At 47.4% G+C, this 17,832-nt stretch overlaps 1 protein-coding gene across 3 annotated transcripts in view; it reads left to right on the plus strand.

The window, feature by feature from the left end:
• LOC132834477 (oxysterol-binding protein 1-like) overlaps positions 1-4,921 on the plus strand; it is a 70,430-nt gene extending 65,509 nt beyond the window's left edge. For all 3 annotated transcript variants that reach the window (XM_060853385.1, XM_060853386.1, XM_060853387.1), the window contains exon 14: positions 2,685-4,921. In XM_060853385.1, coding sequence (XP_060709368.1) covers positions 2,685-2,836 — 152 coding nt within the window. In that variant the 3' untranslated portion in view covers positions 2,837-4,921. The remainder of the gene's footprint in view (positions 1-2,684) is intronic.
• The last annotated feature ends 12,911 nt before the right edge of the window (positions 4,922-17,832 follow it).

Here is a 17,832-nt window from a genome sequence, read left to right on the forward strand (position 1 = left end):
ACTATCCTTCCTTTATATTTTTGGCCAGTTTGCCTTCAAATCTCATTTTTTGTCTTGAGTATTGCCTTTTTAGTTATCCTCATGTCCCTCTTTTAATTTCCCAGTCCTCTGGCTTCCCGCTCATCTTTGTGATGTTGTATCTTTACACAGTCCTCAACTTCCCTCGTCCGCCACGGCCGCTCCTGCCTCCCCTCAGGATCTTTCTTCCTCTTTGGAATGAACTGATCCTGCACCTTCTCATTACATCCAGAAATACCTGCCATCCCTGCTCAGGTAATGAGCCACTGAACTTTGGCCAGCTCCTCCCTCATAGCTTCTTAGTTCCCTTTGTTCAACTACAATAATGACACTTCTGATTGTCCCTTCTCCCCCTCAAATTTGCAGCTTAAAACTTATTATAGTCACGACCTCCTTAATGGCTCCTTCACTTCGAGGTCCCTGACCAAATCCGGTTCGTTGCACAACATCAGGTCCAGAATTGCCTTTCCCATGGTAGGCTTCAGTACTAGCTATTCTCAGAGTCCATCTCGGAGGGACTCCCAAACTCCCTTTCTTGGGGTCCACCGCCATCCTGATTCCCCCAGTCTTACCTACATGTTGAAATTCCCCCGTAACAACTGTAGTGATATCTTTGTGACAGGCCAATTTCAACTCCTTATTCAACTTACCCCCTATATCCAGACTACTGTTTGGGGGGCCTGTAGATCACTCTCATTAGGGTTTTTCTACCCCGAGAGTTTCTCAGCTCCATCCATACTGATGTGACATCTCCTGATTCTATGCCTCCTCTCAAGGGACTGAGTATCATTCCTCAGCAACAGGGCCACCCCACCCCTTCTGTCATTGCGATTGCACGGACAACCTTGAATATTCCTTTCCTAGGCCCTGTCCACTTGAAACCACGTCTCAGTTATCCCCACAACCTCATACCTTTCAATTTCCAACTGAGCCTCAAGCTCATCCACCTTATTTCTTATGCTTCCTGCATTCATATATGATATTTTTAATTTGTTACTTCCCTCACCTTTCCTATCAATCCCTATGCCACTTGACCGTACTGTGTGATCCCTTCTTGAGTTTTCTGCTCGGTTGATTCCGTTGTCTTTGTTAACTTCTCTCATTCCCACTTTCCCTTTAACTTCCTTCTTGAATTTCCAGTTTTCCCCTCCCCTCCCCCCCCCCCCCCCCCCCCCCCCCCCCCACCACCACTGGCAAACCTGCCTGCCCGAATGCTGGTCCCCCACCCATTAAGGCACAACCTGTCCCTCTTGTATAATTTATCCTTATAGCAAAACACACCCCAGTGGTCCAAGGATTTAAACCCTTGCTTCCTGCACCAGTTCCTCAGCCACGCACTCAAGTCTATTATGTCCCCGATCCTGCCCCCTCCAGCCAGAGGAACTGGGAGCAAACTAGAGATGACCACCCTGGAAGTCTTGCTTTTTCGCCACCTTCCGAATTCTGCGAAGTCCTGCTGTAGAATGTCCCTCCTCTACTTCCCGATGTCATTTGCGCCGACCACCACCTCTGGCTCTTCACCTTCGTCCTTGAGGAATCCCTGCACTCTGTCGGTGATGTCCTGGATCCTGGCACCAGGAAGGCAACACACCATCCTCAAATCCCGCCTATTGCCACAGAAGCCCCTGTCGGTCCCTCTCACTATGGAGTCCCCTATTACCACGGCTCTGCATGACGTCTCACTCCTCGGCTCTGCCTCCACGCCAGTTTTCAATTGGCAGACCTATCTGCCTCAGACTGGCAGTGTCGTCTGTCTTGACTGTTTCCAAGAGAGTCAACCTGTCCACAAGAGGTACTTCCCCCGGGGTCTCTTGTACTTGAATCATCTCTTCCTTCGTCATTGTCATCTACCTTCTCTCTTCTGGCATGCTCGGTGTAATGACCTCGCTTGAAGGTCCTGTCCAGAAAATTCTCATTCTCTCGGATGAGCCTGGGTTCATCTTGTTCGTTCTTCAGTGCTGCAACGTGCTCCTTCAGGAGCTGATTTGTGTGCACACTTCCCACAGCTTTAGGAGTCGGAGACTCAGTGTCCCTGACCTCGCACATCATGCATGTAGCGCACTGAATCACTGGTTTTCACTGGTCTGGACTGCGTCAGGATGTGGCTGAATGTTGCCAGACATGTCATTCATGCCAGGTAACTGGGAAACCACAGGCAGTGATAAAGCCAGCATCTTTAACACCACCTCCCGCATTTGAGGAACCTTTTACCAGGGTCACAAACATACAGTCCGACAGCAAGGAGACAGGCCCTTGTGCTCTAACTGGTCCATGCCAACCAGAATGTCCATCCACGCCAATCCCGTTTCCCTGCACTTGGCCCATATCCTGCTGCACCTCTCCTCTTGCTGTTTGCTTACAGAAGGGCCTGACCTAAAACAGACAGTGAGAATCCGTGTTTGTTGACATGGGTTTAATAGATTTTCATAGACCATTCTGCTGCGCAGTATCACAGTTAAAAGGATCTGGAAGAGTTGGTTTTATTTTTGACTAGATACAGACGAGCCAGTGAGAGAATTGAATCGAGGATGGGAGTTTACGTAGAAATTATTTGGGGTGGTTGGGGGGGTGGGTGTGGTGTGGAGAGAAGAGTTGTGGATAGTTGAGGAATGAAAGGATTGAAGCGTCTGGCTGCACAGACTGACCTCCCTTTTTGACACTTGCAGGGCAAACGCATTCCGCAGAATCCTCCTACCGCCCGCTCTGGTTCGAGAAACGTGAGGACCCTTACACCAAAGAGCTGGTGCATGTCTACAAGGGGGGCTACTGGGAGGCGAAAGAGAAACAAGACTGGCACCTCTGCCCGGATATCTTCTGAAGCCCAGTGCCTGCTTCTGCCCGGTGCTGGGGGGAGTGTGTGTGTGTGCGCACGTGTGAGTGAGCGAGAGAGAGAGAGAGAGTGGGCATCTAGCCTTGACCACCCTTCCCCGGACTCGAACTGAGCGATCACTTCTGTCCATGGCGGGTCCTGACACGGGAGATCCAGCGGGAAGATCCTGGAGACTGAAGGGGAGGGAGATGGTGACGGTGCAGGGAAAGGGTTACTCGTCCTTCGCCACCCACCTCGTGACCCCCTCAGCCTTTACCCACCCACTGAACCTCCTCCTCCTCACGTCGCCTTTGTCTCTGCCGGGTAGGGGTGAAGATGTGCAGACAACACCCCCCCCCTTCCTCCCCCCCCCCCCCCCCCCCCCCCCCTCCTCCCTGCTCCATGCCCCCACCTCCCTTCCACGTGTTGAACATATAGCAATGGACGGAAGGGGAAAAAACACCTGGTCTATTGTACAAAGCCAGACTATAATCTGTCAACATTTCATTGCAGCCACTTCTCTACCCCCACTGAGCACCTCTTGGGCCTGGTCAGTGCTGGTGGGGAGTGGACAGGCTGGGCACCAGAGGGTAGGGAGGATGGGAAAAGTAGAAAGGGGGCTGGTGGAGAGTGTGCTGCCTCTCCCAGGGGAGAGCCAGGGCAGGAGAGCTGGTGGGGGGAAGCAGGCACCTGGAATCACCTGTCTGGAATCGGCTGTAATTTCCCTGGTACTACCTGCGTAGAGTTGGACTTTGCCTGGGTTTTGGAGAGGGGTTGCAGAGTCTTTGGGATGAGGGACATAGGCATGGAAGCTGACCACAAGGCAGTGTCTTGGTTTGGCTGGGGGTGGGGGAAGGCAGTCGGGTATGCGGTGTGGAGCTGGGGGCCATTTGCGTGGGTTTTCTCTTGTCCTCTGTCCTGTCTTCCTCCTCCTCCTCCTCCGACGCCTCCTTTGTCTTCGTCTTCCTCCACCCCCTGCACTCGAATGGACCCAGCTTCCCACGAACTATCCCTCAAACCCAGCGCCCCCAAGGTCACAGACCCCGTCCCCTCACCCACCCCCCCACCCGCATTCAGAAAGCGAGACATGGAAGGTACGGTGGGGAGGGGTCCGTATCGCGTTGCAGGTTTATGGGATCTTGCTCTGCGTGAATCAGCCTTTCCTACACTACAACACTTAGCCGCATTTCAATAAAGTGATTGGTTGCCTGGAAAACCCTTTGGGGGTGGTCTCGGGGTGGTGGGCAGTGAGGGGGCGGAGGGCATCCAGAGTCAGTGCAACGGCACTGTTGTCACAGGGTGGGGGTGGGGCAGCACTGTTTCATTCACCCTGGCACTTACACTGACACAAGGGTGTTGTTTGGGGGGGATGGGGCATGAGGAGAAGCGGTGGGCCATTCCCCACCTGGCATGATGGGTAGCTGGAGACTGCCTCATGTTTCCCACCCCTTCACATTTTCCCCACCCCACTTCTCTGGGAAAGGGTGACATTGCCTGTGCTGTGGGTGGCTGTGGTGGGAGACTGGTCCCTCCTTCCACCCCATACCATGCCCCAATTCCTCCCCATCCTCTGGGAGAAATGATTTGGAGATGCCGGTGTTGGTCTGGGGTGTACACAGTTAAACATCACACAACACCAGGTTATAGTCCAACAGGTTTAATTGGAAGCAGTTGCTTTTGAAACGCCGGTCCTGATGAAGGGGCAGAACTCCGAAAGTTGGTGCTTCCAATTATGCTTGTTGGACTATAAGCTGGTGTTGTGTGATTTCTAAATTCTCTGGGGCAGGATAACTGAGGTTGGTCCCAGGCCTCTGACAGCAAGAGGAATCCTTTCAATCCTTGGGAACCCAGTCCTTCATCAAAACGCTGTCCTTTCATTAGCAATTGGTGGAAACCGAACTGCAGAACGCCACCACAGCTGTCCTTCATCTCTGTATTAAATGGGCCCAGAAATGTTGGATGTCAATATTAGATCCCATTAGGGAGTGTGGGACCTTGAGAGAGGGGTGGCGGATTGGGGTTGCTCTTAAATCTTGTCACTACGTGTGCGAACTTGTTAAAACAAATAAATACCAGAATCATTTTCCTATTGAATTCCTCATTCGAGAGAACGTGTCGAACTTGAACATTTATTCCTGACTAATATTACAGTAAAGAAGTGCGGTTGGATTTTTCTTTGCTGAGCTCAACACGTGATCTTCTTCCTCCTGTCTCAAGCATCTTCTGCTGCACCACTAACCACCATCACCAGATGCTGGGTTCATCAGTTGACAATAAATTGGGCTTTGTTTTTGTTTTGATGCTTGTTTTTACTGTTGGCTGCAAGAAAGAACGTTTCGCTGCTGTTAATTGCTATCTGGTTAACCGGTGGAAGGCCATCAGGGAAAGGTCAACAGGAACAATCAGTGCTTTCACTCAGAAAATGTCACAGTGAAATAACGAGGAATTAGTTCTTCATTTGAAGCTGAGTTATTCTCTGGGTCATTTGAGAAGTCCTTCAGCCTGGTGGCCTCACATTTTACTGTTCGCTCCTTGCTCTGATAAGTGTTTGTGCTGGAATTGTTTTATCGATATTAATATGCCTGTTAATGCCAGTGGTGCAGAGCAGTAGATGACAACATCCATGTTGATACACATCCCTCGTACCGAAGGCAGACAATCGATTACAGAATAGATGGAAGATGCCAGAACCTTTGCAGAGCCAAGAGTTGTGCCCTCATTAGACAAATCAGATGGGGGAAAGGTCCTGGGCTGCTTTGTTGAGTGAAGAGTCCTCCTTGTGTCGTTTCATAGTTCCTTGCAAGTGGAGTCACAGGTAGGTAGAGAAGTGAACAAGGTGTTTGGTATGCTTGCCTTTATTGGTCAGTGCATTGTGAGGACGAGTTAGGTCGTCATGTCACAACTGTACAGGACATTGGTTTGGCCACTTTTGGACAATTGTATGCAATTTTGGTCTCCCTGTGACAGGAAGAATGTTGGGAAACTGCTCAGGTCGGAAAAGGATGTTGCCAGGGTTGGAGGGTTTGAGTTGGAGTGGGAGCCTGAATAGGCTGGCGCTTTATTCCCTGGAGTTTTGGAGGCTAAGGGATGGCCTTATAGAAGTTTATAAAAGTGTGTGGGGAATGGGTAGAGTAAGTAGACAAGGTATTTTCGCTGGGGTGGGGAAGTCCAGACCTAGAGGGCACGGATTTAGGGTGAGAGGGGAAAGATGTAAAAGGGACCGAAGAGGCTACCTTTCCATGTCGAGGGTGGAGCATGTCTGGAATGAGCTGTTAGAGGAAGGGGTGGAGGCTGGTAAAATGAAGCATTTGAAAGACATCTGCATTGGTATATGCATAGGAAGGGTTTAAAGGGATATGGCCCAAATGCTGGCAAATGGGACCAGATTAATTGGGGATATCTGATGAGCATGGATGAGTTGAGCTGAATGGTCTGTTTCTGTGCTGTACATTCTCTGACTGTTAAGTGGTGGATGCAGATGCTGGTACAATGTAAAGAAGACATCTTGAAAAAATTTGTGGCGGAGGAAGTTTTGGATGGACATAGACCCAGCAGCAGGAAGTGAGGAAACACTGGAATGGCCAGTGACCAGCAGTGCCCTTCTTTGAGGGCAACGCTGTATCAAACAGTGAAGGGGAGCAGGGATTAAATCAAAATGGAGTTGGAGGAGGAACGAATGCATTCGATTCCCTGTGGTGCCCACCTTTCCCTGAGAATCTCAAGGCTGTTGGTGGAAACCATATGCTCTTCCTGGGCCACCCGGGATCTGACATTGCCTGCCCCTCTGCTGCAGTTATCAGCCCTAACGACCCCCTCCATGGCCTGGTGCCTCGACCTGCTCATGGCAGACCCACAAGGCGATCCTCTGACTTGCCCCTCCACCCTTAGTGCCCAACGAAATGGAGCGTGGGACTGAAGTGCAACCAAAAACCGAGGAGAAGGTTTGTAAGCGGAGTGTAAGACCAATGCCCCCCACGGTCCATGGACTCCACAGCACCACAGAACAAGCAGTGGGATTCCGTGAACCACCGCAATCTGAGGTTGCAGGGGATTGCTGTGTACAGCAGCCTCTGCCCCAGATGTCGGAGATAAAGGGGGAGGACTCCCATGTAGAGAGCCAACCATTGGGGGTCCCCACCACCCGCCGGCAAACGGGCACGACAAGGTGTGTCTGGGCGGTGAATAAGGGAAAAGACGTGGATAGTGTGCTGCAGCAGTCAACACAGAGCCAGCCATTTAATGTCCCGAAAAGGGACAAACTAAAACTCCGGAGGTGGCTCAGGTTGTAGGGCACAGGTTCCCACCGGATCTATGGGACATTGGGGCCAATGTGAAATTCCATCCGCGCTGCCATTAGTTTAGGAACAGAAAGGTCTGTTTCCATGCTCTATGACTCTGTGTCTATCTCCCAATTAAGATGCGACAAAAACAAAATCTGTTTTTTTTAAATTTGCCATGTTTTGGGTCACCTTGTGAAAGCGAGCGTGAAATATTCATGGTGCCAAGACCCCCAGCAAGTGCTTTGGGAAAATTTGCTGCGGCTTGTGACAGAATTTACTGAAATCGTGAAATCCAATGAGAAATACAAGGAGCTGTCAAAAAGAATGATGATGAGGAAAAATGGGAATGGGGAGTCCAGGGTTTAGGGTGAGGGGGGAAAGATATAAAAGTGACTCAAGTAGCAACTTTTTCACACACAGGGTGGTACGGGTATGGAATGAACTGCCAGAGGAAATGGTGGAGGCTGGTACAATTGCAACACTTGAGGTATTTGGATGGGTGTATGAATAGGAAGGGTTTGGAGGGATATGGGCCAGGTGCGGGCAGTTGGGATTAGATTAGGTTGGAATATCTGGATGGGTTGGACTGAAGGGTCTGTCTCCATGCTGTACGTCTCTATAAGTGGTGATTTCATTGTCTCTTATTGGAGATTGTCATTGCCTGTCATTTGTGATGTACGGATGTAACTTGCCACTTGTCAGCCCAAGCTTGAACATAAACTGCGTCAGTATCTGAGGAGTCACAAATGAAGGATAGAATAGAATCCCTATAAATGTTGAAGCAAGCCATTTATCCCATCAAGTTCGCAGCACCCTCCTGGAGTTATCACCCCACCACTGCCACTATTCCTGTAACCCTGCATTTCACCTTGGCTAGCCTGCCCAGCACACTGTGGGGCAATTTCCTATGGCCAATCCACCCAAACCTGCCCATCTTTGGACTGTGGGAGAAAGCCAGAACATCTGCAGGAAACTCACGCAGGCACGGGGGAAAATATGCAAACTCCACACAGACGTTCACCCGAGGCTGGAATTGAACCCGGGTCACTGGAGCTCTGATGCACCACTGAACCACTGTGTCGCCAACAAACGATGCTGAATATCGTGCAGTCACGGGTGAATGTGCCCACTTCTGACGGAGGGAACATCATTGATGAAGCAGCTGAAGATGGCTGGTGCTGAGACACAGTTCTGGGACACTGGAATATCAGGGTTAGTGTTAAAGCCAATGCAGACGAATATGGATTGGTCAGAAAAAACTAGGAGAAATGTAAAATGCAGCAGAGGAGGAGAAAGGGTTTAATTCAGAATGGGTAAATATATTACGAGTGTCATCTAGCAGAAAACATACCTGCAAAAATAGGTATGTGAAAAGACAAAGACTGGTGAAAAGTAGGTCCCTGACAGTTAGAATCAGGTGAATCGATATTGTCAAACAAATAGATGGCAGACCAGTTGAAGAAATATTTTGGATCTGGCATTACTGAGGAGGTCACGAATAACCTTTAGGACAAAGGATGAAGCATGGTGGAGGAGCCAAAGGAAATCCTTATTCGTCAGTAACTGGGTGAAATTGTTGGGATTAGAGCCCCATAAGTCCCCATGGCATGACGCTCTGTATCCCAGCGTACTTAAGGAAGTGGCCCTGGAAATATCGGACACATTGATGATCATTTTCCAGCATTCTGTGCACTCTGGAAAAATTCCAATGGGCAGGAATGCAGCTCATGCAACCCCACTCTTCAAAAGTGGGAGACAGAAACAAATATATATTATAAGCCAGTTAGCCTGACATCAGTGTTGGAGTTAAGTACTAAGGATGGATTCACCGAGCATTTGGAAAGCAGGGACAGGGTAGATCCTTGTCAGCATGGGTTCACTAATGGGAAATCATGCTTAACAAATGTTCTGGCATATTTTCAGGATGTGACCAGGAGAGTGGACACGGGTGAATTGGTGGATGTTGTGTCTCTGGACTTTCAAAAGGCTTTTGGCAAGGTCCCACACAAGACATGAGTAAGGAACATTAAAGCTCATGGTATTGTGGGTAATGTCATGACGTGGATAGACAACTGGTTGGCAGACAGAAAGCAGAGAGTTAGAATAAATGAGTCCTTTTCAGAGCAGCAGGCAGTGATGAGTGGTGTACCGCATGGTTCAGTGCTGTTCACACTCTCCCCCACTGTTCACACTGTACATTAATGATGTGGATGAGGGACTTGAATGCCATGTGTCCAAACGTACTAAGTTGGGTGGCAGCAGGTGCTCGGAGAAGGATGCTAAGAGGTTGCACGGTGACTGAATGGGCAAATACTTGGCCAATGCAACTATAATGAGGATAAACATGAAGTCATCCACTTTGTCACACAAACAGGAAGTCGGATTACAATCAGAATGGGGGCAGTTTAAAAAAAAGGTGTGGTGCGATGAGACCTGGGTGTCATGGGGGAACAGTCACTGAAGGTTAGCATGCCGGTGCAGCAGGCAGTGAGGAACGTTAATGGCATGCTGGCCTTCCTAGTGAAATGATTGGAGGATCAGAGGAGGGACTGTTCATGTGGATGCATAGAACCAGGATTCTCGCAGAGAATCAGAACAGAACAGAGAGAATCAAGCAAAGAAGTTGGTTTTGACTTTGTGGAAGAGTTCAGTTCCTGTTGAGACTGTAGAGCCAATGATATATTGACCCTGTTGTACCACGGTCAAGAGTTCAGGCCTGTGTTTTAGTAGGAGTGAGTGTGTTTCTGTGTGTGTGCACGCTGTGGGGTGAGTGGTGTGATGGAGAAAGATTAAACTGAGTTTAACTCTATGTCTCTGCTTGGATAATGTGTGTCCTTTAAATATTTGACTCCAACGCCATAGAGTGTCCTCCTCGTTCTGTAACTGTCTCTGGAGTCACTAATTCAGACCGTATAGAAACAGCTTTACTCTGCGTCCACCTCCATTGAACAGGACATATTATTAGAATGTGCAGATGACACACAAATTGCAAATGGAGTAAACAGGGAAGAGTAGTGCACTTTCGGAGGACACAAGCAGATGCTGTTTCCTGTCATTGGAGCACAGAGTTCCAGTGAAATAATCATGTGAGGGCTGAGGGCTTTCTGTTTCTCATAAAGAGCAAAACAGTCACCCAACGTTCTTGGGGGAAGAGGCCTGGCCTGGATTTAACACAAATCACACTGCAGAGACACTCTCCCAGTGTTTGTTATTCTGTACATAAACCACCCCGAACCCATCCATTTGTTTCCAGTCTGGAACTCACCCCTTGATATCAATTCTTTCATTTATGAACCATACTGAACCCTTGATTCGATTCCAGTCTGTTGGTCACTCCTGGTAAGTGTCATTTCAGATATAACCAACCCTGAATTCGATTGGAGTGGGTAACTGACTTCCGTGTACCTGTTTTTTTCCATATATAAACCACCCGAACCCCTCAATTAGATAACAGTCTGTAAGTCTCTTCTGGGTATCGGTTATTCCAAATCTAAAGCACCCCAAATCCCTCGATTGGATTGCCGTCTGTAATTCACTCATGTGCATCTGTTACTCCACAGATGAACAATACGGATCCCTTTCATTAGATTCAAGTTTGAACTCACTCCTGGATATCCGTTATTCCATGTATAAACTACCCTGAACTCGTCGATTAGATTCCAGTCTGTAACACACTCCGGGGTATCTGTTATTCTGTATATAAACCGCCCTGAAGCCCTCAATTAGTTTCCAGTGTATAACTCACTCTAGGGTATCTGTTATCTGTACATAAACCACCCTGAACCCCTTGGTTAGATTCCAGTCTGAAATCACTCCCAGGAATCTGTGATTCCATATATAAGCCACCCTCAACCCCTCGATTAAACGCAGCATGTAACTTACTCTTGGGTAAGTGTTACTGTGCATGTAAATCCACACTGAATCCCTGATTAGATTCCAGTCAGTAACTCACTCTTGAGTATTCGTTATTTGATACTAAAGGAAGAGTGAGAATGAGAGTGAGGCTGTACCTGTGCATGTGAGTCATTGTGTGTGCGTGAAAATATGCGTGCATGAGAATGTGTATGAGTGTGAGAGTGTATGAGCAGGTCTGTGTGAGTATTTGAGTGTGTGTTTCAGAGTTCATGTGTGAGAGAACCCCTCACGAGTTCCATCATGGAATCACTGACACTCAAACTGGACATACCCAGGCACGGTCTCTCACTCACACAGAAACACTCACTCACAGACAGAAACACAATCACACATAATCACACACGGTTGATGCAAATATAGACTTCAAATAGAGACAGATAGAGTTATACGTTGGTGTGGCACTGATGAGGAAAGTTCTGAGCGGCAATCTCAGCAATTATTCCCACAGTCTGCCCAGTTGTCTGTGTCAGGAGAGGGGGTGGTATGGGGTGGGGAGGGTATGGGTCAGAGAATCATAGATGTCAGTGTGGGTCCAATATTCAATATTTTCAAATTGTATTGATGTTGCCAATTTCTCTTGCTTTTCTCGATTTATAACATCAGTGTCAGTGTTGTGCTAATATATAATAGTGGCTCTGAACAAATCTCAGATATCTGCCTGGTTGATTTGGGTCAGGTAAGGGGAGAATGTGTGAAAATCAATTTCCATTCATAAATCCTTGCAGAGGTAGGAAATTGAGACAGCTCTTTGAAGGTAATTAAAATGCAAATTCCAGAACCTGTTTACAGTCCATGCAGAGAGACAATGTCACATTCCAGCAATGTCTGCCTTACTTTCCACACTCCTATCATCTGAGAAACTCAAACATATAAACCTGAATAAATTATCTCTTATTCTATATCAAAACCATCGCAAAATCCTTGATTAGATTCCAGTCTGCAGCACACTCCCAGGTATCTATAATTCTGCTTATAAACCACCCCATATCCCGCGATGAAATTTGAATCTTTAATTACTCTCAAGCATCTCGTCTTCTAAATATAAATTACCACAATACCCTTGATTGGATTTCAGTCTGTAACTCACTCCTGGGTAGCTGTAATTCCGTATATAAACCACCCTGAACCCCTTGATTAGATTCTGATCTGTAGCTCACTCCCAGGTATCTGTAATTCCACATACAACTCCCCCGAACTCATTGATTAGAATCCAGTCTGTAACTCACTGCCGGTGAATCGGTTATTCTGTATATCAAACCATTCTGAACCCCTCCATAAGATTCCAGTCTGGAAGTCACTCCAAGGTTATCTGTAATACTATAAATAAACCAAACCGAACTCCTCGATTAGATTCCAGTCTGCAACTCACTTCCATGTATCTCTTATTCAATATAAGATCACCCAAAACCTTCAATTAGATTTCAGACTCAGACAATGTTTTACCGACTCACTTACCATCCCTACATACAAATATCCTTCTCTCAAATCCTGTCCCTTGGTCAATCTGTCTGTTCCTCTCCCCACTCCTGGAATGTCTGCAAACTGCCACATCCATCCATTAGTTTTTTTTCGTGGTGTTCATGTCCACTGTACAATCCCAGTAAGGCTTGATCAATTCCAGCATATCATACCTTGGGAATAACTGGAAAATCACCAGGTGACCACCAAATATTTGGAGACACCATCACATTAGCTTTCTGGGATTTACGTGCACAGATCCAGAAAATAATGTTTCATATCGTTAACAGTTAACCAGGGAATGGACCCAATGATAGAGTGCCCTTGTGAGACTGATACATGCAGACACACACACACACACACACACACACAGACATATGCGTGCACACCGAGATACACACACATAAATATATGGACTGGTACTCAGGGGCATGGAGTTATGAAAGGACATTTGGATTTCCAAATAATAAAGCTCCATTAAAGAATCCCTGAATGACAGATTAATGTAGGTCTTTCATGCACCTGCGTTAAGTTAAAACTCACCTCCATCCGGGACTGAGAGGCTCCTGTATCAGACACTGTGTTTCGGAGCAGGACATGGCACATCGTATGTTCCAGTCTGTAATCCACTCCTGGGTATCCGACTGTCCTTGGGGATGTTCAGAACCACAGTCGAACAGGGAATCAGAGCATAGAGAATCTCGTCAGGAATTTTGGACAGACACAGACAGTTTTGGTCTCTCTCTCTCACACACACACTGTCACACTCACACTCATTTACACATGGTCACTCTCACACATTTATGCACACACACACACATACACACACACATGCACACATCTTGGTGTTGAATTTGTGAAAGAGTTCAGTTATTGTTGAGAATGTTGAGCCAGTGATTTATTGATCCTGTGTACAACAGATAATAATTCAGGACTGTAACTCCTAGGTTCACATCCAAATCATTTACATAAATGACAAAAAGCAGTGGACCAATCCTTGCAGCACACCACTGGTCACAGGCCTCCAGGTCTGAACAATAACCATCCACCACCACCCTCTGCCTTCTACCTTTGAGCCAACTCTGTATCTAAATGGCTGGTTCTCCTTGTATTCCATGAGGTCTAACCTTGCCAACCAGTGTACCATGAGGAACCTTGTGGAACGCCTTACTGAAGTCCAAATAGATTACGTCCAAAGTTCTATCCTCATCAGTCCACTTTGTTACTTATTCGAAAGACTTAATCAAATTGGTATGGCACGATTTACCATAACACAAAGCCATGTTGACTATCCTGAATCAGTCCTTGCCTTTCCAAATACATGGAAATCCTGTCCCTCAGGAATCCCTCCAACAACTTGCCCACTATTGATGTCAGGCTCACCAGGCTATTGTTCTGTGACTTTTCCTTACCACCTTTCTTAAATAGTGGCACCACACGAGCCAACCTCCAGTCTTCCGGTACCTCACCAGTGACTATCAATGATACAAATACCTCAGCAAGGAGCTCAGCAATCACTTCCCTAACTTCCTGCACCGGTCTAAGGTACATCTGATCTGCTCCTGGGGATTTATCCACTCCCTCTATAATATGGTCATTTTCAAGATGCCACCATCTATTTCCCCACATTATGTATCTTTGATTCTCTCTCTCTCCAGTAAACGCTGATACAAAATACTCGCTCAGTATCTCCCCATGTCCTGCACTTCCACACGGAGGATGCTTTGCTGACCGTTAAATTGCCTTATTTGCTACCTAGTTATGCTTGCTTCAATTCTGTAACTCACTCTCAGTACCTGTTCTTGCACATATAAACCATCCATAATCCCTTGGTTAGATTCCAGTCTGTAACTCGCTTCCGAATAGATGTTATTCCATATATAAACCAGTCCAAATCACTTAATTAGGTCCCAATTTGCAACTCACTCCTAGGTATCTGTTATTCTGTATGTAAACTACCCTAAACCCATCGATTAGATTCCAGTCTCACTCGGGGGTATCTGTTATTCCATATATAAACCACCACAAACATCTTGATTAGATCCTTGTTTGTAACTCACTCTGTGGTATCTCGTATTCGACATAAGAGCACACCAAACCCTTCAATTATATTTCAGATTTCAATCTACATGATCTGGCCAGGGCGTGTGTGTGTGTGCGTGTGTTTATTTTAATGATTCCATCCTCTGTTTAATAAGCGTGTTATGATTTGTTTATATGTTGATATTGCTGTGGTGGTATATATTGCTTTGGGGATGGGGAAGGAAGGATGCTTTTAAACCTGGCATCTCGCTGTCCACTTTTGCATCAATGTGCTCTTGCTCCCCCCCCCCCCCCCCTTTCAACTCATCTTTTCTGTCTTTTATCCAGAGGAGCCTTTGTCGGGAGGACTGCAAAGTGAACATTCAAATTAATTGGGGTCAAGGAAGTCTTGGACATGGATAACCTCCAGAGGGGGAGCATGCACATGAGACCTGAGCCCCTTGGGGCCCAGGTGAGTGGTGGTCTGTTTATTATCCTGAGGTTTCCTCTCCTCTTGGGGAGATGGGGTTGGGTTTGTAGGGGCGTCTGGTTAACGGAGTCCAGTCAGACGGCGGCCCTGTCAATTTTAAAACCTTTTTTGAAGCCTGGGTTTAAAGTAACCAGGGCCCTGGGATTGTGACACATACAGGTTAACCCCCAGGATGTGGGAGGCAGGACTCCCTGAGGAGGGAATTAATACCTTAAATGAGAAACTCTCTCCAAAGTTGGCATTCTAATGTCAGAGTAAAGTGAGAAATGTATAGACCCAGGGGATAAAATGTGATAATCGTGGAAATAAGACACAGGCTGGACATTTCAATTCAATTCACTGAGTGTCTGGGGGAGATCGGTCTCTGTGTTTTTCTGTCTCGTTTTCATATGTTGTAGTTACAAACAGACAAAACCATTCCACACGTTGTTATTTTAAGTGGTGGGGTGGGGGGGGGGGGGGGGAGTAATGATTACAGTGTACAGGATTAAATCAGAGACAGACAGACAGGGAGAGATATGAAAGATGGATAGAGAACGAAAGGGGAAAAAGGATAAGAGAGTGAGGGGGGAGCAGAACAAAAAAGGGGAAGGGGGAACAGAGAAGAAAGAGGGAAATGTTTGTAATTTGCCCCTCGCTGTCATCCCGGAGACAGAATTGAACCCTGAACCAGTATCAGTGACACACACACACACTGTCTGTGGTTACACTGTTGCTCGTGGGATCTTGCTGTCCATGTTTATTAGTGATTCTAACCTCTGTTCAATTGCTCTATGTTAATTTTTTAAAAATTTTGTTGTTGCTGCAATGTTATGCAATGCATTAATTATGCAATAATTAAACTGAACCCGTGTCAAAAGGTAAAGTTTGAGATTGTGGAAGGCAGAGAACAGTGGGATCTTGCTGTGCTTTCCATGCCATTGTTGTATTTTATTTCAACTCAATGTTTATTTCTCTGCCTGCCCCTCCCCACACCCCCAACCTCTCCAACCACCAATTAGGAGGAGCTGAAACTTGGGATGGTGCAGACACAGCTGAACCCAAATTCGTCTGCACTGAGAAATTATCACAGAAGAGCTGGAACCAGAGAGAGAGAGAGAGAATAATCAGAAACTGTCCTTTCCCTGTGTCATTTATTTGCGCGCGCACACACACACACAAACATTATATGGCTCAGGCTGTCTCTGGGATTATTATTGAGAGGGAGCTGCCGCATAATCTGATCCCACAGATGTCATGATCTCCTTCTCTCACTGCAGCTCCCACCTCTACATCAGTGTTCCCAGCTCTCTCTCTCTCTTTGTATGTCCCACATCTTTCTTTCAATCCCCACCATTCCTACAACTCTCTGGATCCTCCCCCTTTCTTGGAACTATTCAGTTGTGCAATCTCCACCCTCCCTGCTTAGCCCTCCCCACAACCTTCTCTCTCTGTCCATCAGCCCTGGGGGGATCTTGAGATTCCTGGCTGAGGATCATTCTATCTGTTGACAACCATCACCCCTACCTTCACTAGCTGTCTGATGTAGCTCTCTCTCTCTCTCTCTCTCTCTCTCTCTCTCAATGGCTGCCCTTTCTCATCCACTTGTCTGTACTCCAATTACGTCCCTGGGAGTCTGTGTCCCTCTTTCATTCCCTGGGGTCTTTCTCTGTCCTATGTTGTCTCTTTCTGGGTGTTTCTCGCGCCCTCTCTCTTTCACACTCTGGTTTCACACTCTGCCTCTCCTTCTGTCCCTCTCACTCAGCAGTTTTCTCTCTTCCTACGACTGTCCATCTGTCTGTCTGTCTGTCTCTTTCGTATCTGTCCCTCCCTCATCGAGCGTGCACTCTCTCCCCCTGCCCTCTCTGCCCCTCCCTCCCTGCCCCCCGAACTGTTCTGCTATTCCTGTCCATGGGATAAACTTGGGCTCAGTGCCAATTGGTGCTGCACATAGTGTCAGCACAGTGGGATCTTGCTGTTCTCTGTGTCTCCCATTGTTGTCCAACTGGTGGGTAGGTTGGGGGATGGGGAGATAAAGCACCTTTCTCATTCAACTGGGGGTAGTGGGAGTCCAGGTGAAAGCCATCTTGCTGTGCATGAAGACACACACAGTTGAAAGGCCAGCCAGTTATTCCGTGTACATACACCCTCTTACCCCCACTGCCTTCAGCTCAGGGGCCAGGGCTCAGGGGGGATGGGGTGGTGATGAGGGAGAGTTTTTGTACATGATGCAGACGCAGAGGGGGATTTTCTATTCAGTGAACGGGAGGCAGAGTGGAATTGCATAGAGGGAATTATGGGGAAGTGGCAATTGGACCAGGACAAGATGGGGACCAAAATATTTGGAAGGGATGTGCAAGAGTTGGGTGGCGACAGAAATCCTAAGGGTGGGCAGAGGCTGGGAAACGGGGATGGGGGTCACACGCTGCTTAATTGGGGCAGGTTTAAAACCTGGGGAGGGCATAAAAATGGAGGGGGACAAAATTAGGGCAATTATGTTCTTGCCCCCACAACTATTTGGGCTATCCCAGTTCTGGGCACAATTGGCAGGGGGCAAATTTGTGGGGGTAATTCTGGAAGTGTGCAATTTGACTGGGGGGCAAAATTGAGAGATGCAAAACAGTGGATACTACAGGTTGGGGGACATCAAATATGGAGGGGGGATCTATGGGGGGATCAGTGTATGGAGGGGAATAAAGTAGGGGGCAATTAGACAGGAGGGTGTGGGAGGAGGGGGAGATTTGGTGGGGACTGCAAAACTGGGTATAGACAGAACATCCAGGGGGTGGTAATGAGTGGAGAGTATTTGGGGAAAGGGACAAACTGTGAGGGAGAGGGTCATATAAAGCCTTTTTGTCAGT

Source organism: Hemiscyllium ocellatum, chromosome 40 (assembly GCF_020745735.1).
Source record: "Hemiscyllium ocellatum isolate sHemOce1 chromosome 40, sHemOce1.pat.X.cur, whole genome shotgun sequence".
NCBI classification, from domain to species: Eukaryota; Metazoa; Chordata; class Chondrichthyes; order Orectolobiformes; family Hemiscylliidae; genus Hemiscyllium; species Hemiscyllium ocellatum.